At 52.4% G+C, this 26783-nt stretch overlaps 1 protein-coding gene across 3 annotated transcripts in view; it reads left to right on the top strand.

Annotated features, from left to right (window-relative positions):
- Positions 1 to 846: 846 nt before the first annotated feature.
- Positions 847 to 26783, top strand: part of GAS7 (growth arrest specific 7) — a 141998-nt gene continuing 116061 nt past the window's right edge. For 2 of the 3 annotated variants that reach the window (XM_068151628.1, XM_068151627.1), the window contains exon 1: positions 851 to 1163. In XM_068151628.1, the coding sequence (XP_068007729.1) occupies positions 981 to 1163 (183 nt within the window). In that variant the 5' untranslated portion in view covers positions 851 to 980. Of the gene's footprint in view, positions 1164 to 26783 lie in introns of all 3 variants that reach the window. The other variant, XM_068151629.1, reaches the window with a different exon arrangement.

Raw genomic sequence — 26783 nt, 5'->3', positions numbered from 1 at the left:
TCACAAACACACCTGGTGTCATTCAGGCTTACACTTGGTCTGTCCCGTTCTGTCACACTCAGTGTCCCATTCTGTCACACTTGGTCTGTCCTGTTCTGTCACACTCGGTCTGTCCCATTCTGTCACACTCGGTCTGTCCCATTCTGTCACACGCAGTGTCACTCAGGGTCACTCTTGGTCTTTCCTGTTCTGTCACACTCGGTCTGTCCCATTCTGTCACACACTGATGTCTTTCAGGTCACACTTGGTCCTTCCCATTTTGTCACACTCAGTCTGTCCCGTTCCGTCACTCTCAGTGTCCCGTTCTGTCACACCCGGTGTCCCGTTCTGTCGCACGTGGGTGTCTCTGGGGTCACACCCGGTGTCCCGTTCTGTCTCACGTCGGTGTCTCTGGGGTCACACTCGGTGTCCCGTTCTGTCGCACGTGGGTGTCTCTGGGGTCACACCCGGTGTCCCGTTCTGTCGCACGTGGGTGTCTCTGGGGCCACACCCGGTGTCCCGTTCTGTCGCACGTGGGTGTCTCCGGGGTCACACCCGGTGTCCCGTTCTGTCGCACGTGGGTGTCTCTGGGGTCACACCCGGTGTCCCGTTCTGCCCCAGGCGGTGTCCCGCCGACACGCCACCCAGCACGGGCTCTTCTCGTCCCTCCCCGGGCCGCCCCTCCCCGCCTCTCGCCTCCTCGCTCCCCGCCGCATTCCCAGCCCCGCCTCTCCCCCGCCCCGAGCCGCGGTGCCCGTGGGCGCCCGGCGCCGGGGCTCCTGCGTTCCCGCCGCGCCCCCGGAGCCGAGCCGAGCCGAGTCAGGTCGAGGCGAGCGCTGCCGATCCAGGCCGAGCCTCGGCGAGCGGGGCGGGCTCGGGGCGAGGCCAAGCGGCCCCTCCCGCAGCCCTGCGCGCCGTGGGGCGGGCAGCGGCGCCCCGGGCGGGCGCGGAGGGGCCGGCGAGGCCGGGGCGGCTGCGGGCGGAGCGCGGCCCGCGGCAGCATGTCGGGCGCTCGCTGCCAGACGCTGTACCCCTTCTCCGGGGAGCGGCACCGGCAGGGACTGCGCTTCGCCGCGGGGGAGCTGATCACGGTGCTGCAGGTGCCAGACGGCGGCTGGTGGGAAGGGCAGAAGGAGGACGGTCTGCGCGGCTGGTTCCCGGCCAGCTACGTGCAGCTCCTGGAGGTAGGAGCCGGCCGGGGCCGCGCCGAGCGGGCGGGCCGGGGTGTTCGGAGAGAGGGGCGGGAGTCGCTCGGCAGCAGAGCCGCGCCGGGGGAAGGAGCCGCGCCGGGGGAAGGAAGGAGCCGTCCCGCAGCGCCCCGAGACCGGACAGTCCCGGGGCCGATCCGCGACCGGCAGTCGCGATTCCTTAGCGGCTGCAGACCGACGTGGCTGTCGGGACCGGCTTCGGCATCGCTCTGTCCCGTGGCAGGGCAGGGGAGGGGCTCCGGCCGCCCAGGTGCTGGGCGCTCGGAGCGAGCACAGCCAGCCCGGCCCCGCTCCGGCAGCTGCAGCCGCTGGGATCTTCGGCTGGAGTGGCAGGGTTCGGGTGTGTGGCTCTGCACACTTTGTGTCCTCACAGTTGTGAAACAGCAGCAGGAGGTAGCGGCTGAGGAGGTGCAGCTCCTTCCAGCCGTGCCTGTGAGCCAGATGCTGGGCAAGCGCCTCTCCCTCTCCTCTCCATCGTGTCTCCTTTCACTGAACATCTCTTGGCTCGATGTTGTGGAAGATGTAATTCAGATACGTCCCTTCTGCTGCAGCAGTTCCCCAGCTGGCTGGACACATTCTGCTGTTGTGTTTGTGGCACTGTCCCAGAGAGCCCCAGCAGAGTTAGAGTCAGTTGCCCAGACTCAAAGGTCATGGAGCCTCATCAGGTTGCTGAAGCTGTTGTAGCTTCAGTTACCTTCAGGACTTCGATAGCCAGGGTAACCGTTGTATTCCCACCCCAGGACTGCTTGTGTCTGAACCTGTTCATTACTTTCTCTCCTGTACAAACAAATGTACAATATATGTTCATGAAGAGTGCTCTCACAAGCTCTGCTTTAATGGAAGTAGAGTCTGAAACATCTCCTGTGCCAAAACAAGAACCTGTCATGAACCTGTCAGTCCTGCTCTTGCTGGTTGTGCCCTGTTGTCATTTGGAACTTAACCCAGGTTGTGGCTATGCAGTGGTCTTCTGAAGCAGTGCATCTGTAGTGCCTGGGCTGAAGTGGTTAGCAGGAGAATATTTCTTGGGTCAGTCTCTGGTTATCCTCTAGGTTTCTAAGGGGAATCAGATGGCCTTGTACTACCTGCAGCAGGTTTTCCATACCCTCTGGGGAATCCAGCGGCAGGAAGCACAGCCCTGGGCAGAACTGGACACACCAGATACGTGCACAGCAGCATGCTGGGAGCAAAAGGTTCTGTGTAAAGGGCATTTTGCCCATAGATTTGGCATTGCCTTTTGGTTTCTCTAGTCCAAATGAATTTAAAAATCTGTGATGTTTCCATTGAGCTTCTGTTTCTCATTCTTACCTGGAAATAAAGGAAAGCAGAAGCAAAATTGCCCCACTCAGTGCCACAAGAGTGAGGCCAGGGACTTTTCTGTGCCACTGCACTTGGCATTTTGCTTTTGTTAGCTTAAGAATGTAGGAGTCCTTTTGTTTGTCAGTTTTGCCTCCTACAAAATCATTTACTGAGATATGTGAATGTTTGTGGTTTCACAAATTTCTAAATGTTTACTCATCTAAAGAAGAACTTAGGAATTGTTTGAGGCAAGATGTATCATGAGATGAGATAATCTCTGCTCCGAGGAGGCAGTGGGAAGTCAGTTCTGTGTACACAGTAACTTTGCTTTCCTATCATCCCCCTCTTGGAAACTCTTAGTTTCCTATTTAAGTCTAAGCAAGCTCCACTGTGCTCAGATCGGTGCTTGCAGCCCTCCAGATGTGCCTTTCTGACCTTTGGCTCAGGTACCACTGAAAGGTTGCAGCAGACCAGCTGCCCACACAACCTGGGCTCTTTTCTCCTGGGCAAAGCTTTGAGAAGAAGGTAAGAAAGGTAGTAGGTGCTGGGTGATGTTCACTCTGGCACGTGTTCCTTTTCTCCAGAGATGGTGCCTGGCAAGGATTTAAGGAATATGTCAGTAACCAAATTAACCAAATGTTAGGACCACAGGTACTTGGCATATATTAGAGTAGGTTGGATGTGTGAGGAGTGGAAATTTCCCTATGTGTCTCTCATGGCTCCGTGGAGGCAGCCTTTCCCTGTGTGCAGGTGTGCAGGTAGCATGCTCAGGGACCCAGCCTAACTGAAAGACACCACAGAGGAAATATTCTCCCTCTCTGTCCTCTGATCCAAGCCCCTGTTCAACCACATTGGCACTGGAGCAGGTGTCAGGGAGGTGATGATAATGCATAGCCAGATGGGGCCATGAACTGCTCGTATTGGCTTTGGGTGGCTGTGGCCCTGCAGCTTTTGGTAAGGTTTGGTGTTCTGAGCTGAACTTAACCACAACCACACGCTGTTACTGGAAGAGGAAGATGCTTTTCCTGCCCTCTGTCCTGCTCTCACTTCCCCAATGCCCAATTCACTCCAGCAGCTGCCTGTGCTTCTCTCTCCAGAGCCCTGCACCTGTCTGGCTGGCTGCATTTTCTGCCACAGCAGTGACTGAACGTGGCATCATCCAAGGCATGCCAGGATGCACTCTTTCTCCTTGCAGCAGTATCTGTCAGGTGGTCGGGTGCTATCAAAAGGAGATGGCCTTCTGAACTTAGTAACTTTTTAGTTTGCCCCACTGAGTATAGAGAGGCAGGCTGGATTTTCCCTTCTGTACAAGTTCATGTTTACCAACACTGAAATCTCCTCTGACCATGCTGCTATAAAGTCTGCACTGAGTTTTGGTCCTGAGCTGAAAGAAGAAAGAAGAGAGGTGTGAATGGCAGCATCTGAGAGAGGTCTTTTCCACCTTTAGCAGTCTGCAGTGTGCTGGTTCCTTCTGGATGAAAGAAGAGAAGTGACAGTTCTGGTGCTATGTCTGGCTCGGGAGGAACCATGCTGCACCCACAACAACTGCTTCTCCTCACAGGCAGGCAGCCTGTGGAGCTGCCAGTGCTGATCATCTGCGTGCCACAGGGCTCTAGCTGACTTGCCCAGGAGCTGAGGACAATGCAGGTGCTTTCTCCTCCTGTCTTCTCAGGGGTGGTAGTTCTTGGCTCCTGCACAGTGAGTTAGGTATCCATGGCTGGTGGGTCACCAGAATGGATCTGAGTGGCAAGCATGGAGCTGGACAGCTCGGAGAAAACCATGAGTGTGGCTTGTGGGAAATGAACTTTAGAGCTAGGGATGAGTGTCCTGAGGGATTGCTGCCTTTGCCTCCTGAGTTCTCTTGCCAGCAAAAGTGGTTTTCAATTCATTCATCACAGAAGATGGATCAAACCTGTAGTAAATGTGGGACAAAAGAGACACAGGGAGGTAAAGAAGTTTGGCATCATTTGGTCCCTGCTCTTGTGATTGCTGCAAGCCCACAATGTTAGAACAAAAAAAAAGGCTGAATGTTCTGCTCAGGGCAGTGATGGAAACAATGAGAGCTGGAGGTGGACTGGGGGAGTGTGTGGTAGGCATAAGCCAGAAACAGAATGTTTCTGTGAGCTCTGGAGAGGATCCAGTTGTCAGAGAGCAAAAGGGATAGCATAAACCAAAAGACTGTTGAAAGCAGAAAGCAAGGTGAGCAAGAGAGAGTATTAGCTCTGTGATGGGGTTCCAGGTAAGATCCCTGAGACCAGGCTGGTTGGCAGCAGTCAGGAGGTTGGCAGAGTCAGGGAGGTTGTAGACAGGCGGATGATGGTCTCTTCTCCCAGGCACCCAGTACCAGAACAAGAGGACACAGTCTCAGGCTGCACCAGGGGAGGTTCAGGTTGGATGTTAGGAAGAAGTTCTATACAGAGAGAGTGATTGCCTATTGGAATGGGCTGCCCAAGGAGGTGGTGGAGTCGCCATCATTGAAGGTGTTCAGGAGGAGACTTGCTGGGGTGCTTGGTGCCATGGGTTAGCTGTTTAGGTGGGTTGGATTGGTTGATGGGTTGGACACGATGATCTTGAAGGTCTCTTCCAACCTGGTTTGGTTTATTCTAATAAAGGTTTATTCTAATAAAGGAGGCTGCTGTGGTCATATTCACAGAATGGCTGAATTGGGAGGCACCTCTGGAGTTCAGCTGGTCCAGCTTCCCTGGCCGTGTCTGGGCAGGTTTTGCATGGATGCAAGGATCAAGCCTCCCCAGCCTTTCTGGGCAATCTGTTCCAGTGTGTGACTGTGGTCACCCTTCTTGTATTTTGTTGCAGCTTGTGCCCATTGCTCATCCATCCTTTCACCGTGTGTCACTGGCTCTGCTTTTCTCACTGCACCTCCCATAGCTTTTTATGCACATTGGAAACATCCCTCTTGAGCCTTCTTGTCTTGGTGCTGAACAGTCCCAGTTCATTCAGCGTTTCCATGACAGATGTTCCAAGCTCTTACTCATCACTGTGGCCCACTGCTGGACTTTCTCCAGTTTGTCCTTGTCTTCCTCGTGCCGAGGAGCTAAGTGCTGTTTCTTACTCTCTGGTGCTCCTGAGGATGTGCTCATGGAGACACAAAGGAGGGATGTGGTTGCTTGTGATCCATATCCCACTGAGTAGATAGATCATCAGTTTCAACCTTTGCCCCTCTAGTGATTTATTGCTGTGCTGACCATGAGACCAGGAAGCTGGGGACTAGCAGTTGCATCTTCTGAACATTCTCTCCCTCATGCATACTTTTATGGTTTTGCCTGATCTTTTCACCAGTTGAGCAGAGCCATGCAGGGACCCTCTGTACCAGGCTGTTACAGTCCCAGGTTAAGCAATTGCCCTTCCCAGCCATGTGCAGACAGAGTGCCGTGGTGGACACAGGTGTGGAGCAAATGGAATGTGGTATGTAAGGTATTTCTTAACAGCTGAGGGCAACAAAATGTTTCCTACTCAGAGGCCAAGTGCCTCCTCACCCCACCTGCATCAGAGACACTTGAGGTGATGATATGTCTGGAATCATAGAGTCATAGAATGGGCTGGGCTGGAAGAGACTTCCAAAGCTCATCCAGTCTGACCTTCCTGCAGTCAGCAGGGACATCCCCAACTAGATCAGGCTACCCAGGGCCCTGTCCAGCCTCACCTTGAATATCTCCAGGGATGGAGCCACAACCACCTCCCTGGGCAACCTGTTCCAGTGTTCCACCACCCTCATGGGGCAGACTGCTTCCTAACATCCAACCTCAATCTTCTCTGCTCTAGTTTGAAGCCATTGGCCCTGGTCCTGTCCCTGCAGGCCTTTGCAAACAGTCCCTCTCCAGTCTTCTTGCTGCCCCCTCCAGGTACTGGCAGGCTGCTATTAGGTCTCCCTGGAGCCTTCTCTTCTCCAGCCTGAACACCCCTAGCTCCCTCAGCCTGTCCTCATAGCAGGTGTGCTCCAACCCCCTGGTCATTTTCATTGCTTTCATCTGGACCCTCTCCATCAGGTCCATGTCCTTTCTATACCAAGGGCTCCAGACACCATACTTGGTGAGGTCTCAGCAGAGCCAAGTGGCAGAATCTCCTCTCTGGACCTGCTGGCAACACTGCTGTGGATGCAGCCCAGGCTGCCATTGGCCTTCTGTGCTGCAAGCTCACACTGGCTGCTCCTGTCCAGCTTCTCATCCATCAGCACCCCCAAGTCCTTTCCCTCAAGACTGCATTCTATCTCCTCCTTCCCCAGCCTGTATTGACAGTGAGGATTGTTCCTGCCCAGGTGCAGAACCCTGCACTTGCTCTTGTTGAACCTCGAGAGGTTCACCTGGGCACCACCTCTCCAGCCTGCCCAGGTCCCGCTGTGTGATGTCCTGTCCCTCTGGTGTATCAGCAATAGAAGGATATACACAGCTCCAGACCTGAGAGCAACTTAGGACAGGTCTCAGGTTTATCACAACCTTGATGGCGCAGGGCAGCACAGATGCCAAGTGGGAGAGGTGGTGTCAGACCTCTGGGGTGTGTACTCCAGGAGATGCTTCGTGTGACCCTCAGGAAACAGTGGCTGTTGGGTCTGCCTTTTGCAGAGAAGTGGTTTTCAGAGGTGTGGGGAGCTGTGTTGTTCAGCCCCCCTCACAGGCAGTTTGTTTGAAATCTATTTTGGGCACTGCTTTTGTGTTTGTGGTTGGCCAGCAATCAGTTACATAAGCAGCAGCAGCAGCATATGCAAATCTGCTGGAAATTGTCAGCACTTTTTATAGCTTCAGTCATCCCACAGCTGGAAGTCCCTGTACGAAGCACAGTGTGTGCTTCCAGCAGGGATGGAGGTGGCTCTGGAATCTGACTGAGCAAGCTGGACTGAGGAGGACAGAGAGCTGATCTTGTCTGCACTTCCACAGCTTTGATTTACCGGAGCCAGGAGGCACTTTGGAGCGCAGGAACCACACACCTCTCCCTCACATGTGGTGCACAAGCAGGCACCAAGCGGTGTGGAACATTCCTTCCACTGCTGTGTAGTACTAGAGTAGGGCAACTCACCTCTCCCAACCCAACCAGCGCTACCTGCCACATGGGCATGGAGGTGTGCAGACACTCGAGCCTGGAGGTTGCAGCACATTGAGCTGCAGGAGCCACGGAGTGAGCTGCTTCCTTCTTTGTGCCCAGGGAGTCAGAGAGAAAAAGGATAAAGGGAATCTATGGACATGGGAACACCTCTATTTAGTTCATCATAGCAGAGAATATGTAGAGGATTTCTGTGCCAAAATGTATGTTGTAAGCTGATAAGATCCCAGGAGACAGTCTGCATAAGGAGAAAGCAGACCCTGCCAGCTGATGAGCAAGGGGAGCTCCATTTCATAGCAAGATCCAACTTCTGAGCACTTATGTCAAACAGTATTGGGATGAAATCCCTGTTTTAATATTAGTGATGGAGTCATTTTCATGTCAGTGCTGGAGTGATGTTCATGACAGTGATGGGGCCAAGGTAAACCCCAAAACATTTTGTCAGGAAATCTCCAGGAATGAGCATTGTGTAGCCAGTGCTGTGCTGTGTGCTGTCACAGCAAAGGAGCTACAGCATCTGTACCACACACTTGGAAGAGAGGAGATGTTGGCACCTACTGCAGAAGGGATTTTCCTGGTGGCTGTACAAAGGAGGTTGTGTCTGGAGAGTACCTGGCTGGCTGTGAGCACTGAGACCTGAGCTGTTTGTATGTGGTATTGGGACCTTCTGCATGCAGCAGTGGTGCTTTGCATCCCTGGAGTTTGTCATCTCACACACTCCTGTTCCTCTGTCTCCACACTCAAAAATCTGTATGGAGAGCACGAAGGACCGAGGGGATGTGTGGTACAGACATGTCTGGTACCACTGCTTTCCCTAGATGTGCCCCAGGGAACAGGTCCTGCTCCAGGATGTAGTCTGGTGTGATGGGAGAAGAGTCTGGGCATTAATCCAGTGTGATAAGGCTGTGGGTGCTGATCCCTTCTGTGGTTTGTAAGTGACCAGGGAGTGTGCTCAAGGGGCCTGTAGGATGTTCAGCTGCTGATGCCACAAGCTTAGCAGTTAGGCTACTTGGCTGAGCAACTGCTAGAACTGATGGCCCCATCCCCTGTTGGCCCTGCCCGGGGATGCCTGTAGGCATTCTGGCTCCTCTGCTGCCACTGAGAGTTGGTGCTGGAGAGGAGCAGCAGTCGTGGCTGAAGAGGGGATGGCATCTCCTGGTGTAGGATGATGTTGGTTTCCCTGGTGCAGGGAGGACTCCCTGTAGTTGGTAAGGCTGCAGATGGGGGCTGAAATGGGTGTTGTCTCAAGGGGAAGGGCTGAGTGCTCCCAGCTGCTGAAGCTGGTATGCTTTGTGTGCCTCCAGCACAAGCCCTACGAGGAGAGGCTGAGGGAGCTGGGGTTGTTTAGCCTGGAGAAGAGGAGGCTCAGGGGAGACCTTATTGCTGTCTTCAACTACCTGAATGGTGGTTGTAGCCAGGAGGGGGTCGGTCTCTTCTCCCAGGCAACCAGCAATAGAACAAGAGGACACAGTCTCAAGCTGCACCAGAGGAGGTTTAGACTCGAGGTGAGGAGAAAGTTCTTCACTGAGAGAGTTGTTAACTGTTGGAATGTGCTGCCCAGGGAGGTGGTGGAGTTACCATCCCTGGAGGTGTTCAAGAGGGGATTAGAAGTGGCACTTGGTGCCATGGTTTAATAGTCAGGAGGTGTTGGGTGAGAGGTTGGACTTGATGATCTTTGAGGTCTTTTCCAACCTTATTTATTCTATAATTCTATGATCTATGTCCAGTTCTGGGCTCCTCAATTTATGAAGGACATTGAGACACTTGAAGATGTCCAGAGAAGGGCAACAAGGCTGGGGAGGGGTCTGGAGCACAGCCCTGTGAGGAGAGGCTGAGGGAGCTGGGGTTGCTTGGCCTGGAGAAGAGGAGGCTCAGGAGAGACCTTCTTGCTCTCTCCAACTACCTGAAAGGTGGTTGTAGCCAGGTGGGGGTTGGGCTCTTCTCCCAGGCAACCAGCAATAGAACAAGAGGACACAGTCTCAAGCTGCACCAGGGGAGGTTTAGGTTGGGTGTTAGGAAGAAATTCTTCCCAGCAAGAGACTGGCCATTGGAATGGGCTGCCCAGGGAGGTGGTGGTGTCACCATCACTGTAGATGTTTAGGAGGAGACTGGATGTGGTACTTGGAGCCATGGTTTAGTTGTCAGGAAGTGTTAGGTAGTAGGTAACAGGTTGGACTTGATGATCTCTGAGGTCTTTTCCAACCTGACTGATTCTATGATTCTGTGATCCAACAGCAAACCTTTGCCCAGAGTGGGGCATTTGTGGGACAGGAGTGACAGTGAGAGTGTGAGAGTTGTGTGCTATTGCTTTGCAGTTTAGTTTCAAACTGTTGTTTTTTGCATCTGTAATTTTCTGCATCTGTATCTTTTCAGACTTGAAAAGTCCACTGACTCTTCTGGAAAATGTGAGCAGTGCTAAATAATCTATTGTCTCATATTGAAAGGCTGAGGAAATTAGGGTTTGCTGCCAAAGGTTTTGCTGACCAAGGTTTCTGAGGGGTTTTAAAGCCCCATGAGAATGTGGGGAGATGTGCTGCTGCAGCTCAGTGCCTTGCTCTGAAGCACTCTGTCATGGATCTGGTGTGGTCTTGGACTGCTGAAGTTAGAGGTAGAATTTCAAAACTGAATAGTATGCTAAATACCAAACATCTGTGAAAGGGGTGGGGTGTGGCAAAACCTGAGCTCCTGAATGCAGCACCACTGAATCACAGGATGCATCCAGCTGGAAGAGACCTCCAGGCTCATCCAGTCCAACCCTTGACCAGCACTGAAAGGTCAACACTAAACCATGTCCCCAAGTGCCAGATCCACAGCTGCTTAAACACCCCCATGGATGGTGACTGCAGCACTGCCCTGGGCAGACCATTCCAATGTGTGAGAATCCTTCCAGTGCAGAAATATTTCCCGAGATCCAGCCTGAACCTCTCCTGGTGCAGCTTGGAGCCATTTCCTCTGGTTCTGTCACTTGCCACCAAGGAGCAGAGGCTGCCCCCTCCTCACTCCAATCTCTAGGGAGTTGTAGAGAGCAATGGGGTCTCCCCTCAGCTCTCCCCTCCTCTTCTCCAGCTTGAACACCCCCAGCTCCCTCAGCCCCTACTCATAGCCCAGGTGCTCCAGGCCCTTCTCCTGCTTTGTTGCCCTTCTCTAGAGAGGCTCCAGCCCCTCAATGTCCTTCCCATGGTGAGAGGCCAAGAACTGAACCCAGCGCTCGAGGTGTGGCCTCCCCAGTGCTGAGCAGGGGGAGGTCACCTCCTGCCCCTGCTGCCCAGCCTGTCTCTAACACAGGCCAGGATGCCACTGGCTTTCTTGGCCGCCTGGGCACTGCTGGGTCATGTTCAGTGGCTGTCAACCAACACACCCAGGTCCCTCTCTGAGTTGCAGCTTTCCAACCACACATCCCCACATCTGTAGCTCACCATGGAGCTGTTGTGACCCAGCTGCAGGACCTGGTACTTGGCCTTGTTGAACTTCATACAATTAGCCTTGGCCCATGGGTCTAACCAGTGGCAGGTGGCCTTGCAGAAATTTCACAAGACAGAGCTCTGAAGATGTTCTTCTTTGTCCTTAGCTAAAAGATGAAAACAGGAGGTTTTATCTCGAAAGGTTCTGCCCATGGATGCCAAAGAGACTCTAAAAATGATCTCCCAGGAGATGTCAGCCTTGTAGATGTTGAGGATTAAATGAGCTGCCAGGCTCTTGTGTGTGAAGGGCAGACACACAGGGAGATCAGAAGTGCAGATCAGTTAAAGGCTCACCTGAAGATCTCTTAGTTCTCATCTGTACTGAGCTCTGAATGGAGCATGCATCCCATGGACAACCATCAGGGTGATTCCTGCACTGGTAGTCCCAGAGCACTCTGAAGCAGTCTCACTTCCCACCTTGGGTGCAAAATGCACCTTCAGTGTCTGGGTGCAGCACATGGTGCTGGGTGCAGCACATGGTGCTTTGTGCTGAAGGTAGGGTAAAAAGCACAGGCTAGGAATAATGAGGAGATGCCAGATGTGCAGTATGCTCTAAAAAAGTGCTGTATTTTGATGTCCAAAGTGGAAAATGTAGCTCTGGAACCAAGTCCAGAAGGTTCTGGCGGTGTTGGTGGGGTTTGGTTTTCTCTGCTTCTTTCATTTTTTCCCTGGGAAGATAAATTACCAGGTGGAATTAACTTGTCACTTAAATAACCAAAGTAAACTTTAGCTTTGTTCTCCATGATTCCTTACCTTCCATGGTTGCTTTTGCCCCACAGAGCACATCAGCAGTTGTGCAGACTGGCTCTGCATTACCAGAGGGTCTGAGCGTTGCTCAGGACTTGGCTGTCATTGTTTCGCTGACTGCTGGCCCCCAGGGCAGCCCCAAGGACAGGACATTCTTCAGTGCTGGAGAAGTCCCATGAGAACTGAAGCAAGTCCATGGAGCTGCAGAGAGATTCTGTCTTTGGACTGTTGGGGTTGGTTTTGCTGTGGCTAGGCTTCAGCTCAGGGCAGCAAGGGTGGCATTTGTTATGTGCACAGAATCACACAAACAGTCAGGTTGGAAGTGACCTCAGGATCACCAAGTCCAACCATTAACCCTACTCTGCAAGGGTCACCCCTAAACCATAGCCCCAAGCACCACATCCAAACCACCTTTAAACACTTCCAGGGTTGGTGACTTTATCACCTCCCTGGGCAGCACATTCCAATCCCTGACCACTCTCTCTACTGTCCAGCTGCCCAGTGGCAGCTTGATGTCATTCCCTCTTGTTCTGTCACTAATTGCCTGTGAGAAGAGACCAGCACCAACCTCTCCACAACCTCCTTTCAGGGAGCTGCAGAGAGCAGTGAGGTCTCCCCTCAGCCTCCTCTGTTTCACACTAACCATCCCCAGCTCCTTCAGTCTCTTGTCATCAGATTTATTCTCCAGTCCCTTCCCAGCTTCCTTGCCCTGCTCTGCCCTGGCTCCAGCACCTCCACAGCTCTCTGGTACTGAGGTGCCCAGAACTGAAGGCAGCACTCCACATGTGGCCTCCCCAGAGCTGAGTCCCAGTGGACAATCCCCTCCCTGCTGCTGCTGGACACAGCATTGCTGATCCCAGCCAGGAGGCCTTTGGCTTTCTTGGCCACCTGGGCACTGCTGGCTCCTGTTCAGCTGCTTGTCCATCAGCACCCCCAGGTCCCTTTCTGCCAGACAGCTTTCCAGCCACACTGCCCCAGGCCTGTAGCATTGCTTGGGGTTGTTGTGCAGGACCTGGCACTTGGCCTTGTTGAAGCTCATCCTGTTATGTTGGGAGGGTTCATCCTATTCACAGCACAGGCAGGGCACAGGCAGCACAGCAGCAGCACCACTGATGTGTGTGTTGGGGTACCTGACATGACACCCAGATTTCTGTCTTTGATGTTTCAAGGCAGCACCCCTTCTGCACAGCTCCTCCACAGCCCAGGCTCAGGGATGTGCCTCCCTTGCTGCCAGTGCATGGAGAAAGTTTGCTGGGAGCCTCCCAAAAGCTTGGGCCATGCCATGGTGGCTGCTTCCTGCTGTGCACAGGTCCAGTGACTCTGTGTGGCTCCACATCTGCAGGCAGGGAAGGAGGACCTGGGGAAATTTGAACGAGGCATCAAGGATTTAAAGGTCCCCACTTTCTGCTTTGCACACTGCCATCCATTTCCATCAGTTTCAAGTGTCATTGGCTGCATTCAATGAAGTGTCACACCCCCTTGTAGTGCTGTGATCCACCTGGAGTGCAGGGGTGAAACGAGGTAAGCCAAGGCCTCTTGGGACTGAGCCTGGAGTGGGATGTCAAGGCCAGCAGGAGAGGTTTCTTCAAGTATATTGGAGGCAAAAGGAAAACTAGAGGAGATGTGGGCCCAGTGTTGAATCAGACAGCTGCCATGGTGACAGAGGATGCAGTGAAAGCAGAGATGCTGAATGCTGCATTGGCTTCAGTCTTTACTGGTCAGGAGGGCTGGACAAATGGTTTTGTAAGAGGCTGAGCAAGTACCAGAGATCAGTTTAGTTCATTTCACTGGCTCTGCAAATTTCTATGTAGTGTAGGAACACAGAGTGTTTTCTCTCTCTTTGCTGTTGCTTACTTGCTTGTTTCTACCTCTGTTTTCTCTGACCTTAATTGCTTGGCTTGATCATTCTTGTTTAGCCTATGGTAAGAGCTGACTGAGGTGGGGTAGAGGTAACTTGTTAGCTGGAGCAGCAGCTCTCTGGGCTGCCCAGGGGGGTGTGAGTTTGTACAAGGGCTATTCTGGTGGTGTTGAACTGTAACTATATGTAAATATACCTTGTGTATGTTTATTGCCTTTTATACTTGGACATTTTAGTCCAGTTTTGTAAATATAGTTTCATTTTGCTGCCAAAATTTACTCCTGGGGTAAATTGCCAATTTGTTGGGGTGCAAATCATAAAATCATAGAATTGTCAGGGTTGGAAGGGACCTCAAGGCTCAGCCAGTTCCAACGCCCCTGCCATGGGCAGGGACACCTCACACTGCAGCAGGTTGCTCACAGCCACAGCCAGCCTGGCTGCAAACACCTCCAGGCAGGAGGCTTCCACCACCTCCCTGGGCAACCTGTGCCAGGCTCTCACCACCCTCATGGGGAACAACTTCGTGCTAACATCCAACCTCAATCTACCCATATCTATTTTCCCTCCATCCCCCCCAGTCCTGTCCCTCCCTGACACCCTCAAAAGTCCCTCCCCAGCTTTCTTGTAGGCCCCTTCAGATACTGGAAATCCAACCGACAACATGGGCTCTCAGGAGTCCCTGACTTTGGAGATAACAGAAAAAAGCCTGAAGGAAGGCAGACATGGCCCTGGTTGAGGAGGTGAAGTTAGAGATCAGTTAAGTACAGTGGATATCCACCAGTTCCTGGGTCCTGATGGGATGCACCCACGAGTGCTGAGGGAGCAGGCAGAAGTCCTTCAGGGCCACTCTCTGTCATCTTTGAAAGGTCCTGGAGGACAGGGGAGGTCCCTGTGGACTGGAGAAAAAACAATGTCACTCCAGTCCTCAAAAAGGGCCAGAGGGAAGACCCAGGAAATTACAGGCCAGTCAGCCTCACCTGCATGCCCAGGAGCCAGCAATGTGCCCTTGTGGCCAGGAAGGCCAATGGCATCCTGGGGTGCATCAGGAGGAGTGTGGCCAGCAGGCTGAGGGATGTTCTCCTCCCACTCTGCTCTGCCCTGGTGAGGCCTCATCTGGAGCACTGTGTCCAGTTCTGAGCTCCAGAGCTCAAGAAGAACAGGGAAGTGCTTGAGAGGGTACGGCAGGAGGCTGTGCAGATCATCAGGGGACATCTGCCTTGTGAAGAAAGGCTGAGGGCCTTTGGGCTTTCTAGCCTGGAGAAGACTGGGGGGGAGATCTCATCAGTGCTTACAAACACTTCAGGGGTGGGGGTCAGGAGGATGGAGCCAATCTTCTTTCACTGGTGCCCAGTGACAGGACAAGGGGTGATGGGCACATAGGAGAAACTTCTTTACTTCGAGGATGGCAGAGCACTGGAACAGGCTGCCCAGAGAGGTGATGAAGTCATTCAGAGCCCACCTGAATGCCCTCCTGTGCAACCTGCCCTAGGTGAGCCTGCTCTGGTGGGGGTGTTGGACTACCTGATGTGCATCAGTCCCCTCCACTCCCCACCACTGTGTCACTCTGTGATTCTGTAACAGTGAGCAATCAAAGCCAGCACGTTGTTCAGCCACTCTCATTCAAGAAGAGAGTTCTTCAGCACTGGTTTGTCTTCAAGCACACTGGAGTGCAGTTGGAATTTTTCGCCACACTACTTTGTCAAACATTACCTATTAAGAGGACCTCGTGTAAAGGGCTGGAATGTGGCAGGAAGCCCGGGCTGTCAGCTCAACAGAGTGGCAGGGAGGGCAGTGCCAGCCAGAGCCCCTGGCACGTCTGCCATGCCAGCAGGCGGGCAGGGGGGAAACAGGCTGCCCTCCATGGGCTGGAGACCAGCTGTGTCCCCTGCCTGCTGGGGGGCTTGTCCTGGCAAGCTCACCTTTTGCAGGTGTCTGTAAGAGCAGAGAATGGTTTTGCTGGGGTTGCTAATCCAGTTTTCCACAGGGCCCTGTCAGATTAGCTTTGGCATTAGCCTCCTCTGTTTGGGCTTGGCTCCTTCGCCGGCGCATTCCAGGAGGACGCCGTCAGTTACTCAGGAGCTGCCATTCTGCTTTCTGTAGAGCAGACATCTAGCAGTGGAACAGACCAGTGTCTGTTCAAAGAGATCTTTTTCAGCATTGGGGAGCACTCTCCACAGGACTCAGCAGTTGGTAAGGGATACTTTGGAGTGAATTTAGGCTGAGTGACAAATGACTTTGGTCACTGAGCTTTGAACTCCTACACAAGGGACACCAAGCTGAGTGGTGGTGCTGATACACCAGAGGGACAGGATGGCATCCAGAGGGGCTTGGACAGGCTGGAGAGGTGGTGCCCAGGTGACTCTCAGGATGTTCAACAAGAGCAAGTGCAGCTTTCTGCACCTGGGCAGGAACAATCCTCACTATCAATACAGGCTGAGGGATGAGAAAGCAGCCCTGTGGAAAAGGACTTGGGGTGCTGATGGATGAGAAGCTGGACAGGAGCAGACTGTGAGAGTGCAGCACAGAAGGCAAATCACATCCTGGGCTGCATCCAAAGATGTGTGGCCAGCAGAGCCAGAGTGGTGATTCTGACACTTTGCTCTGCTCTGGTGAGACCTCACCTGGAGTACTTTGTGTCTGGAGCACTCAGTATAGGAAGGACATGGAGCTGATGGAGAGGGTCCAGAGGAGGGACATGAAAATGATCAGAGGGGTGGAGCTGCTCTGCTACAAGGACAGGCTGAGGGAGCTGAGGGTGTTCAGCCTGGAGAAGAGGCTTCAGAGAGACCTAACAGCAGCCAGTACCTGAAGGGAGCTGCAAGAAGGCTACAGAGAGACTGTTTGCAAAGGCCTGCAGGGACAGGACCAAGGGCAATGGCTTTAAGCTGGAGAAGAGCACATTTAGATTGGATGTTAGGAAGGAGTTCTGCACCATGAGGCTAATGGAACAGGTTGCCCAGGGAGGTGGTTGAGGCTCCATCCCTGGAGATACTCAAGGTGGGGTTCAACAGGGCAACCTGATCTAGTGGGGGATATCCCTGCTGACTGCAGAGGGGGGTTGGACTGGATGACCTTTGGAGGTCCCTTCTGGCCTGGACCATTCTGTGATTCTATAAGTGCAGACCCAAAGGTTAAAAATGGTCCTTGAACATCATTTGAGAAATGTCTGGCACTTCTTCCTACACCCCTCATCGGTGAGAGTCCTGTGCAGGCTGTTCTTGAGCCACAGGCATTCCCACTGTGATGCTGGCTGCAAAAGCACCCTGGTCTTCCAGTGCTGGTCTAAGCACCAAGTCTGTTTGCTGCACAGATCTCCCAGGGCTTCCCCAGCTCTGTGGCAGCTTGCCATTGCCTTGGGCACCTCTGCAGCTCCAGTCTGCAGGATGTGTGCTAGGTACAAAATTATTTCAACAGTAACTGTTTCATCCCTCTTGATGAGTTCTGTGCTCTGCTCATCTATCCTCTCAGTTGATCTTCCACTGGAGGAAGAAAAGTGCTCAGCAAAAGGTAATTAAAAATCAGAAGTCTTGTGAAGCCCCTGGATGCTTCTGTCTCACCTGGGGCTGTGCAGTGTACAGCTGAGAGGGGATCTTATAAATGGTTATAGATACCTGAGAGGTGGTGTCAAGAAGAAGGGGCCAGGCTCTGTTCAGTGGCATCCTGTGATAGGACAAGGGGCAATGAACACAAACTGGATCCCAGGAAGTTCCACCTCAACATGAGAAAAAACTTCTTTGTTGTGAGGGTGCTGGAGCCCTGGGGCAGGCTGCCCAGAGAGGCTGTGGAGTTTCCTCCTCTGGAGACTTTCAAGGCCTGTCTGGATGCATTCCTGTGTGACCTGCCCTAGGCTGGACTGGCTGATCTCCAGAGGTCCCTTCCAGCCCCTCCCATTCTGTGATCCTGTGCTGGTCTGGCAGTCAGGGCAGGGGCAGCACTGCAGAGCTTTCACAGGTGACACAGAGAGAAAGGAGCTGGCTCTGGGCTGGATATGCAGCCTGCAGTTGTCAGTCATAGTCTTTGAAATGCTCTCTGACACTCAGCAAGTCAAGGAATGTGTAAAAGGGGGAAAGGTGTGAGAGTGAGGAGGGAGCAGAGGCACATCACAAGATAATTCAAAGGCCCAAGCTGGTCATTTTATTTTCCCATGTTTGCCTGTGTCTTTTCCTTCAATCCCCTGTAGAATCTTCATGTTCAGAGGCAGTTCTGTGAGCTCAGAGTTAAACCTAATCTCTTACTGAACCTGCAGGTTGCCTTCTGGGCCCTTCAGCATGGTCTCAGCCTTCTCACACCCATTCAGGTACAGTCAAAGAGCCCTGAGATTTGAGGGAAAATACAGTAGCTAAATGGGGAGTGTGGAAGGGCTCAAATGAAGTATCTCCTCTCTCCTGAGAGCTGCCTGAGTTGCCAAAGGACCAGCTTTGGGGGAAGACAGAAAAGGAACAAGGATGTCTGAGCTGATGGAAAATAGATGAAGGATTGCAGTTACTCTCTCCACCTGTAATGGTTTGCATTATCACCACTGCCATGTGTTGGCTGTGAGGTCACCAGTTCCCTGCAGCCTCTGCTGAAGCTCTTCAGGCTTTTGCCTCACTTAAGAGATGACTTTTAACTCACAGATGTTTAAAACACTTGTGGCTCTCCTTTTCTTGAGCTGCCTGAGTTGTGGTTGACTTTTGACTTGAGGAAGACTCTTTGTTTCTTCTTGCTCTCTGCCTGATTGATTTCTGTTCTATTTCATTTGCACAGTAGATTTTTGATCACTCCTTGTCTGCTGCTTCTCTTCTGAAAGCCTTCACAGAAAGGAGTTTATGTTTTCACAAGCTGCTTGTGCTAGAAGGTATCAGCACTCCCAGGAGTACCTGACATACACCGATGCCATCATGGCTGTGATGCTGCTGGTGAGTGTACTCTGGCACTCTGCTTTCCCCCCATCCTCCCCCTCTGCTAATCTAGAAGCACTTTCAGAATGTTCTTTTAGACTGGCTGGCAGGCTCTGCTTTGTCTTCCTAATCCTGCCTAATTCACTTATTTAGCACTTTAGTCATGTTTCCTGAACCAAAGCCCACGTTGCTGTGTGCCCACGTGCTCTTCCTTGAGCCATGTGCCACAAAGCCACAAAGCTGGACCTGCTGTGACAGGCTGCTGCATGACAAGGGCAGTTTCAGCTGCTGCAGAAGTGAGGCTTGGTCAGAGAATCATAGAATCAGAGAATTGTCAGGGTTGGAAGGGACCTCGAGGCTCAGCCAGCTCCAACCCCCCTGCCATGGCCAGGGACACCTCACACTGCAGTAGGTTGCTCACAGCCACATCCAGCCTGGCTGTAAACACCTCCAGGAAAGAGGCTTCCACCACCTCCCTGGACAACCTGTGCCAGGCTCTCACCACCCTCCTGGGGTGGGAAAATGCTGAGCTCAGAAGGGAATAACCAGAAACTGGACTGCTGAGTGCTGGGTGTTTTGCAGTCCCAGAGAAGTGTGTGTATTGTCTGCAGCCTGCAGTTTGACAGTCCTGCTGAGGGCTGTGTGTGTGGCACATGGCTGAGCAGTTCCAGCCCTGCCCATGGAGTGAGCTGCCTGAGCAGCAGATTTGCTTCTCCTGTGCCAGCTGCTCTATAATGGGACTAATTCATTACCCAAGGCCAAGCAATCACTCTCAATAGCAAGACTTAGAGGAGAGCCTGTGACTTGTCTCATTGAGATGTGAACTGCTGATTATCAGAGTGATGACTGGCACCCAATGAAGCATGGCATGGAGCCTCAGTCTGTTGTGGGATGTAGAACTTCAGGTATTTCCAGAAAGAAATTCTGTTTAAGTTATCTGTGAGTCCCTTCTGCAAAAGAAACTTGAAATGGAACTGAGTCAGTGAGCCCTGTGCCCAGCTCCTGTCTCAGCTGCATTGCCCCAGGGCTTGCTGGACTCCCTCATTCCTGCCCCCTCCTCTGCTCTTGGGGAGCACAGTTTACCAAGTGTGAATATGGATCTCTGGTGGGGCACAAAGCTTTCTCTCAGTGCTGGCCACAGAGATTTTCCTGAGCTCCAGTTCAGTGCAGGGATGAGGCTATGGCAAATCCTTCTGATGTGCATCTTGCTGACTGTGCTCAAAGTGGTGGAAGTATGTCCAGAGAAGGGCCATGAGGATGATCAGGGGGCTGGAGCTCCTCTGCTATGGAGACAGATTGAGAGAGCTGAGGCTGTTCAGTCTGAAAAAGAGAAGGCTCTGAGGAGATCTTCTTGTGTAGGGAGCTCCAAGAAAGCTGGGGAGGGACTTTTGAGGGTGTCAGGGAGTGATAGGACTGGGGGGGGATGGAGCAAAACTAGAAATAGGGAGATTCAGATTGGATGTGAGGAAGAAGTTGTTCCCCATGAGGGTGGTGAGAGCCTGGCAGAGGTTGCCCAGGGAGGTGGTGGAAGCCTCCTGCCTGGAGGTGTTTGCAGCCAGGCTGGATGTGGCTGTGAGCAACCTGCTGTAGTGTGAGGTGTCCCTGCCCATGGCAGGGGGGTTGGGACTGGCTGAGCCTTGAGGTCCCTTCCAACCCTGAGAATTCCAGGAGGAGAGCTGGTGCATTTCCCAGCAGTGTGGTCACTGTGGTTGGTGCCTTGTGCTGCCCAGTGTGCACCAGGCAGGGTGCTGCCTGTCCCATCACTGTCGGATGCATCTTCCAGCATATCTCTGCTTAAAGATCCCTTGCTGCTGGAGCATCACAGGAGATCTTCTGGCTACCTTGGAGCTCCAAGGACAGGTAACCCACAGATCAATACCACCAGTCCCAAGCAGCACAAGAGAGAGGAAGGAAGCTGAGGGCTGCTGCCCTCGATGTGAAGCAGAGAACTGAATGCTACAGCTCAGCTGCATGTGTTACTGGATTAGTTTGGAGAACTTGATCACAGCTCCACCCAGTGATGCCCAGCAGGTTCCTTATAGCAGCCTTATAGGTTTGCACTCATGCACCACTCATTGGGGAGGACCACTCCAGTCTGATTTGGGATGTACAGGGACTGCCACCTCCCTTGTGACTATGAACCTGTTCCCTTTCCTGAGGAGCCTCCCTGTCCAGGCCAAGAATTGCTTCACCCCTATGTTCTGGGTTGAGAGGCTGCTAGTTTGCAACCAAGTGCAGATCATTTCAGATACAAAAGTCACCTCATTAAATCATTTGCATGGATGTCACACGGGAAGCTGGCCACATCCTGGCACTCCTGGGCTGGCAGGCTGCTGGCTTCCCTGCTGGGTTGCATGGAGTGCTGGGCTGGCCCACAGCTGTGATGCCTCAGCTGCACAAAGTTCTTGGAAAGGACTCTTCCTCACCATTTTTCTTTCAGTTGACCTCAGTGGATTTTGCATTAGGCTCAGTCTCAGCAGTCAATGGGTCTCATCCCTTCCTCTGAGCTGACCATGAACACCCTTGTTCTTATTCTTTCAGCATCTCAGCAGGACTGGGGCAGGTTCCCTTCCCCTTCCCCTTCCCCTTCCCCTTCCCCTTCCCCTTCCCCTTCCCCTTCCCCTTCCCCTTCCCCTTCCCCTTCCCCTTCCCCTTCCCCTTCCCCTTCCCCTTCCCCTTCCCCTTCCCCTTCCCCTTCCCCTTCCCCTTCCCCTTCCCCTTCCCCTTCCCCTTCCCCTTCCCCTTCCCTCACTTGGTGGTGAGGCTTTTCCTCATGCAGGCTTCTGCTGCTGTGTTCTTACCTCAGAGGTTTCATGCTTTAACCTCTGTGCCCCTTCATTCTCTCTGGCACACACCACCAATGGAACAATCAAAATCAACCTGAGCCAGGAGTCCCTTTAGTGGAGGTAAGGACGATGCTGCCCCTTGGCCTTGCTCACACTGATGGAAGCCCTCTGGGTTCTTGCATTGTTTAACAGTCCAGCTCCCAGCACCTTGGTGCTACCTGCCTGGGCCTCACACCTGTGGCCTGTGGAGAAATGCACCATCAGTATTGTCAGGACTGTGTGGTTTGGATGGAACAGACAACTGTCCTGAGTGGCTCTGCCTGCCAGGGAGGGCACACAGCAAATGTTTTTAGGTTCATGGTTGTCATTGTCTCCTTTGAAGGACAGATGTCATAGAATCACAGAATGCTCTGGGTTGGAAGGGGCCTCCAAAGCTCATCCAGTCCAATGCTCTGCAGTCAGCAGGGACATCCTCCACTAGATCAGGCTGCTCAGAGCCCTGTTGAGCCTCACCTTGAATGTCTACAGGGATGGGGCCACAGTCACTTCCCTGGGCAACCTGTCCTCAAGCTTATTCTGGTTTGAAATGAGATGCAGCTGAAACACTTAAAGACACTTCCTTTTATTTTAACAAATGAGGTTACCTCTTGGCCTCTGCTAGAGGCTTTACACCCAAGATGTCTTCTGCTCCGTGGGCAATGGCAGTTGTCCTACTGTGCCATGTAATGTGTGACTGCCTCCCTTGCCTCACCAGAACACTTCTGAGTAATAGAATTGAGTTGCTGATCTTTCCAATGTAGGACACTATTTTTCCTTCTGTTGTAAGCTTTTTCCTTTATTTATGATGTTGTCTTCCTAGGCAGCTTCCACGTTTTATTCTCAAGGTGAGGGATTGATAAGTAAATAAAAGACATCCATTTATAGATTCTTTGGTGTTGGCTCATTTCCTCCTCTGTCTGCTGGGCTTCAGCTCCAGCAGGAGGAAAGGCTCCAATCTCTTCAGTCAAAGGAGTTAAATATATCACCCCAGAAAAGAGCAAGCCAGAGCTGAAAGCTGTTCCTGCAACACTCGTTTTGATCTCAGCCCTGCTTCCTCTCTGAAGACTTTTTCAGTGGAGACCATGAAATGTCACATTCATTACTTTTGCTCACAGCATGCTGAGAAAATGGCTTTCAGCTCCAGAGTGTCCTTCTCTCATGAGCATGGGCAACCAGGAGTTACAGCAGGGTTGCAGCTCTCTATATTTGAAAACAATATTGCTCTGAAGAACACTGATGTGTGATGTGTTGCCATGGTGTAGTAGCATATGATTAATTAGACTCAGATCCAGGGCATGCAAGATGACTACTAGAATTGGGCCAAGCCCAGGGTTACCTTCCAGATTTCCCTCAGATGAAGCAGGGTCTGGGTTTTTTTCACATAGTGAGGTCCTGCAGCTGTGCAGGATTCACCAGGGAAATGCCTGATGAATTGTCCTCCTATAATCCAGTCACAGAATCACAGAATGTTAGGGGCTGGAAGGGACCTTGAAAGCTCATCCAGTCCAACCCTCCTGCCAGAGCAGGGTCACCTAGAGCAGGTCACATAGGAATACATCCAGGCAGGTTTTGAATGTCTCCAGAGAAGGAAACTCCACAACCCCTTGGGCAACCTGCTCCAGGGCTCTGTCGCCCCCACAGGTTCTTCCTCCTGTTTCCATGGCACTTCCTCTGCCTCAGCTTCCACCACTGCCCCTTGTGCTGGCATTGGGCATCACCCAGCAGAGCCTGGCTCCAGCCTCTGGGCACTCACCCTGCACATCTTTATCAACATGATCACAGGAACCAGATCTCCAGGGATGCTGACCATGTCCCTTGCCTCTCTGGGACTGGTGTGGCTGGGGTGAGCACACAGATCACAGGGTGTTACACCAGCTGGTCACTGACCTGTAGGTGTGCTGCTCAGGCATGCCAGCTCCACCATCTCAGGCAGCATCCAGCCCTTATGGACGGCTAATGGTTTCTCCAAACCAACTGCTGTTGGTTTATGCTTAGCAGGAGCTGCCCAAAGCTCACTGCTGGGAAGGGCCAAGTCCTGGGGATGGTGTGAGGAAGGTTTGCGCCTGACAGCTGCAGTTCCTGATGGGTGCCTGTGCTGGGGGTTGTGCATGATGTCCACTGACTCCTTAGAAGCTGTGGGGAGCAGAGGCTGTTAACCACCAACCTCCTGCAGCTCAAATGCAGGAAATGGGAGCTGGGCCTTCAACTCCCTCTTGCTCTCTAGTCAGGTGTGCATTTCTCCATTCCTTGGGGGGTGTGTCAGCTGCCAGGCTGTGCAGGGACTCTCCTGCCCCTGGAGAGGCTGCCTATGGCCAGCCAGTGGGAAGGACAGCAAGCATGGGATGCCTGGGTTTCAGAACTGAAAGTTCTAACCACAGAGTCGAGGTTCTCCAAAGGGACTAGAGACTGTGGGGAGTGACCAGGAAATGTTACTTTGTTATTTAATCCAATCATTCTGTCATCTGTTATCTATTTGAGCTGGCGTCAAGGCCAGCACTTCCTCTTTTCTTCCCTCCCTTCTCCCTGGATACAGTGAGCTGTCTTGTCTGCTGTGTGTGTGGGAAGAACAGAGCAGTGGGGAATGGGGGCACTGAGGTCTGGCACAAGGAGGTTATGCTCTGAAAAATGCACAGTCAGGGCATTTGAGAATTAATATGACACTCTATAGCTTGAATTGTGGTTTAAGGTAATCATTTATATATATATATATGCACATATATACAGAGAGAGAGAGAGAGAGAGAGAGAGTAAGGTTCTGTATAGGTTTTGACAGGCTCCCAGTGTGGCAGCTTTAGGCTGATGCCTTGGAAATTTTCCACAAATTTTGAGTAAAAATGGTAGAATGTAAACAAATGTCCACTGGATGCAAAAGCAAAATGTTGCTAAGGCCTAACTAACCTCGCTGGTCTGATAACTAACATAAAGTTAGTTGTATAAACTCTTTCTCTTTTTGGCTTCTTCACTCTAGCAGATAGTAGCTGGTAGCTTTTGCTTGGCTGTTCCTGACCTTGGCTGCATTCTCGTTGTGGCTAAGTACTAACAAGTTACTCCCTGCTCTGCTCTCTCTCTCTTCCCTTGCACAGGGTGGGGAAGGGAGCAGTTGGTAACCCCCTGGTTTTGGCCAGGGGGTTCTTGTGTTGTTTATAAGTTGTAAATACCTGTGACTATTGTATATTTTGTACCTATCCATTGCATTTCTAGGTTGCAGTTTTGCTTCTAAATACAGCTTCATTTGCTTCCCCTGAGCAATTTTTATTTTGGGGGGGGAGGTAAGTTCAACCTACCACACACAGGGCGTTAGGGGTTGGAAAGGAGCTCCAGAGATCATTGAGTCCAATGGCACCAACCAGTAGCTATGGATAGCATTTCCATTTCATCTTCCCTTATATGCTGGGTTGAAGATAATTGCAGCCAGATTATCCTGGCAGCAATAACTGCACACCTGAAGGATGGCCAAGGGCTCAGGCCCAGCCAGCATGGATTTAGGAGGGGCAGGTCCTGCCTGACCAACCTGATCTCCTCCTATGATCAGGTGACTGTCTGGTGGACGTGGGCAGGCTGTGGATGTGGTCTACTTGGACTTCAGCAAGGCCTTTGACACCGTCCCCCACAGCGAACTGCTGTCTAAGCTGTCAACCCCTGGCTTGGACAGCAACACTCTGTGCTGGGTTAGGAACTGGCTGGAGGGCCGGGCCCAGAGAGTGGTGGTGAATGGTGCCACAGCCAGCTGGCAGCCAGGCACCAGTGGTGTGCCCCAGGGATCAGTGCTGGGCCCTGTGCTCTTTAACATCTTCATTGATGATCTGGATGAGGGGAATGAGGCAGTCATCAGCAAGTTTGCAGATGACACCAAGTTAGGAACAGAGGGACCTCGACCGACTGGACAGATGGGCAGAGTCCAACAGGATGGCATTCAACAAGTCCAAGTGCCAGGTGCTGCACTTTGGCCACGGCAATCCCATGCAGAGCTACAGGCTGGGGTCAGAGTGGCTGAGAGCTGCCAAACAGAGAGGGACCTGGGGGTGCTGATTGACAGCTGCCTAAACATGAGCCAGCAGTGTGCCCAGGTGGCCAAGAAGGCCAATGGCATCCTGGCCTGCATTAGGAATAGTGTGGCCAGCAGGAGCAAGGAAGTCATTGTACCCCTGTACTCTGCATTGGTTACACTGCACCTTGAGTCCTGTGTCCAGTTCTGGGCCCCTCAGTTTAAGAAGGACATCGAAACACTTGAAGGTGTCCAGAGAAGGGCAACAAGGCTGGGGAGAGGCCTTGAGCACAGCCCTGTGAGGAGAGGCTGAGGGAGCTGGGGTTGCTTAGCCTGGAGGAGAGGAGGCTCAGGGGAGACCTCATTGCTCTCTGCAACTCCCTGAAGGGAGGTTGTAGCCAGGTGGGGATTGGTCTCTTCTGCCAGGCACCCAGCACCAGAACAAGAGGACACATTCTCAAGCTGTGCCAGGGGAGGTTCAGGCTGGGTATTAGGAGGAAGTTCTTCACAGAGAGAGACTGGCCCTGGGGATGTGCTGCCCAGGGAGGTGGTGGAGTCCCCATCCCTGGAGGTGTTTAAGAAGAGCCTGGAGGAGGAGCTGCACTGAGGTGTAGCTCTCATGCCTTGCCAAACTGTTCCTCCTATTGCTAACTCAGAGGGCAGGAGCCTGGGGGTGTTGTTATCAATCTGGGATTTGAATTCAGCATCTGTTCTGTTTCCTCCTGCCTCTTCCTGAGGCATAAGGCCAGGGTGGTGCTGGGTGTCCAGGAGGAGGTGGGACCTGCCTGCAAAGGCAAGGCTGTGCTGGTGTTCCCCTCCCCCCTGCACAGACAGGGCAGTTGCAGCAGGAAGGTGCAGATCCATTTTTAACAAGCCAGAAAGTGGATCTTGGGTTTGAACACTAAAATAATTTTCTTAGAACTAGATGCTTTCTTTCCCTGCCTCTTTCTCTCTGAATCCAGTGTAGGCAGCTGGGTGCAGCCCCACAGATGTCATGGAGAGGTTGGCCTGTGGACTTTCAGGAGGGAAGTGGCACAGCCAGTGGGGAACCCAGAGCAGGGCAACCTCCTGCCAGAGGGTACCTTTTAGAAGCATGGGACTTGGATACTTTCAAGAGGATGTTTCCATGGCTCCTAGATTAGCTGTACCAAAACTTGGGCTGCAGTACTCCTCTGTTTTTAATGCTCTCCAAAGGGTAGCAGATTGTTACTAGGAAACTTCTGACTGTTTATTTTTACATCAAGCCTAGATTAAAAATAGAAATCTACCTTTTCCACCAAAACACATGAATTAAAAATCCCATGGCCTTAAAAATCCTTAAAAGTCTCAATTAGAGGGATATAATTGGCAGGCTCAACAGAACTTTCCTGCTTTGCCTAGGTTTAGGGGGGGTTTGCATTTCTGGACATCCAAATATCTGCAGACACTACTGTGGTTCTGTAGTGGTTTGAGCCTTAACTGAGAGTTAAAAGCTCAAATGGGGAAAAGGCTG

This window comes from Melanerpes formicivorus, unplaced genomic scaffold (genome assembly GCF_026170545.1).
Source record: "Melanerpes formicivorus ecotype bairdi unplaced genomic scaffold, bMelFor1.0.p_v2 SCAF_21, whole genome shotgun sequence".
NCBI lineage: Eukaryota > Metazoa > Chordata > Aves > Piciformes > Picidae > Melanerpes > Melanerpes formicivorus.
Note: the sequence above shows the minus strand (reverse complement) of the source record. Positions and strands in the feature narration are given on the sequence as shown.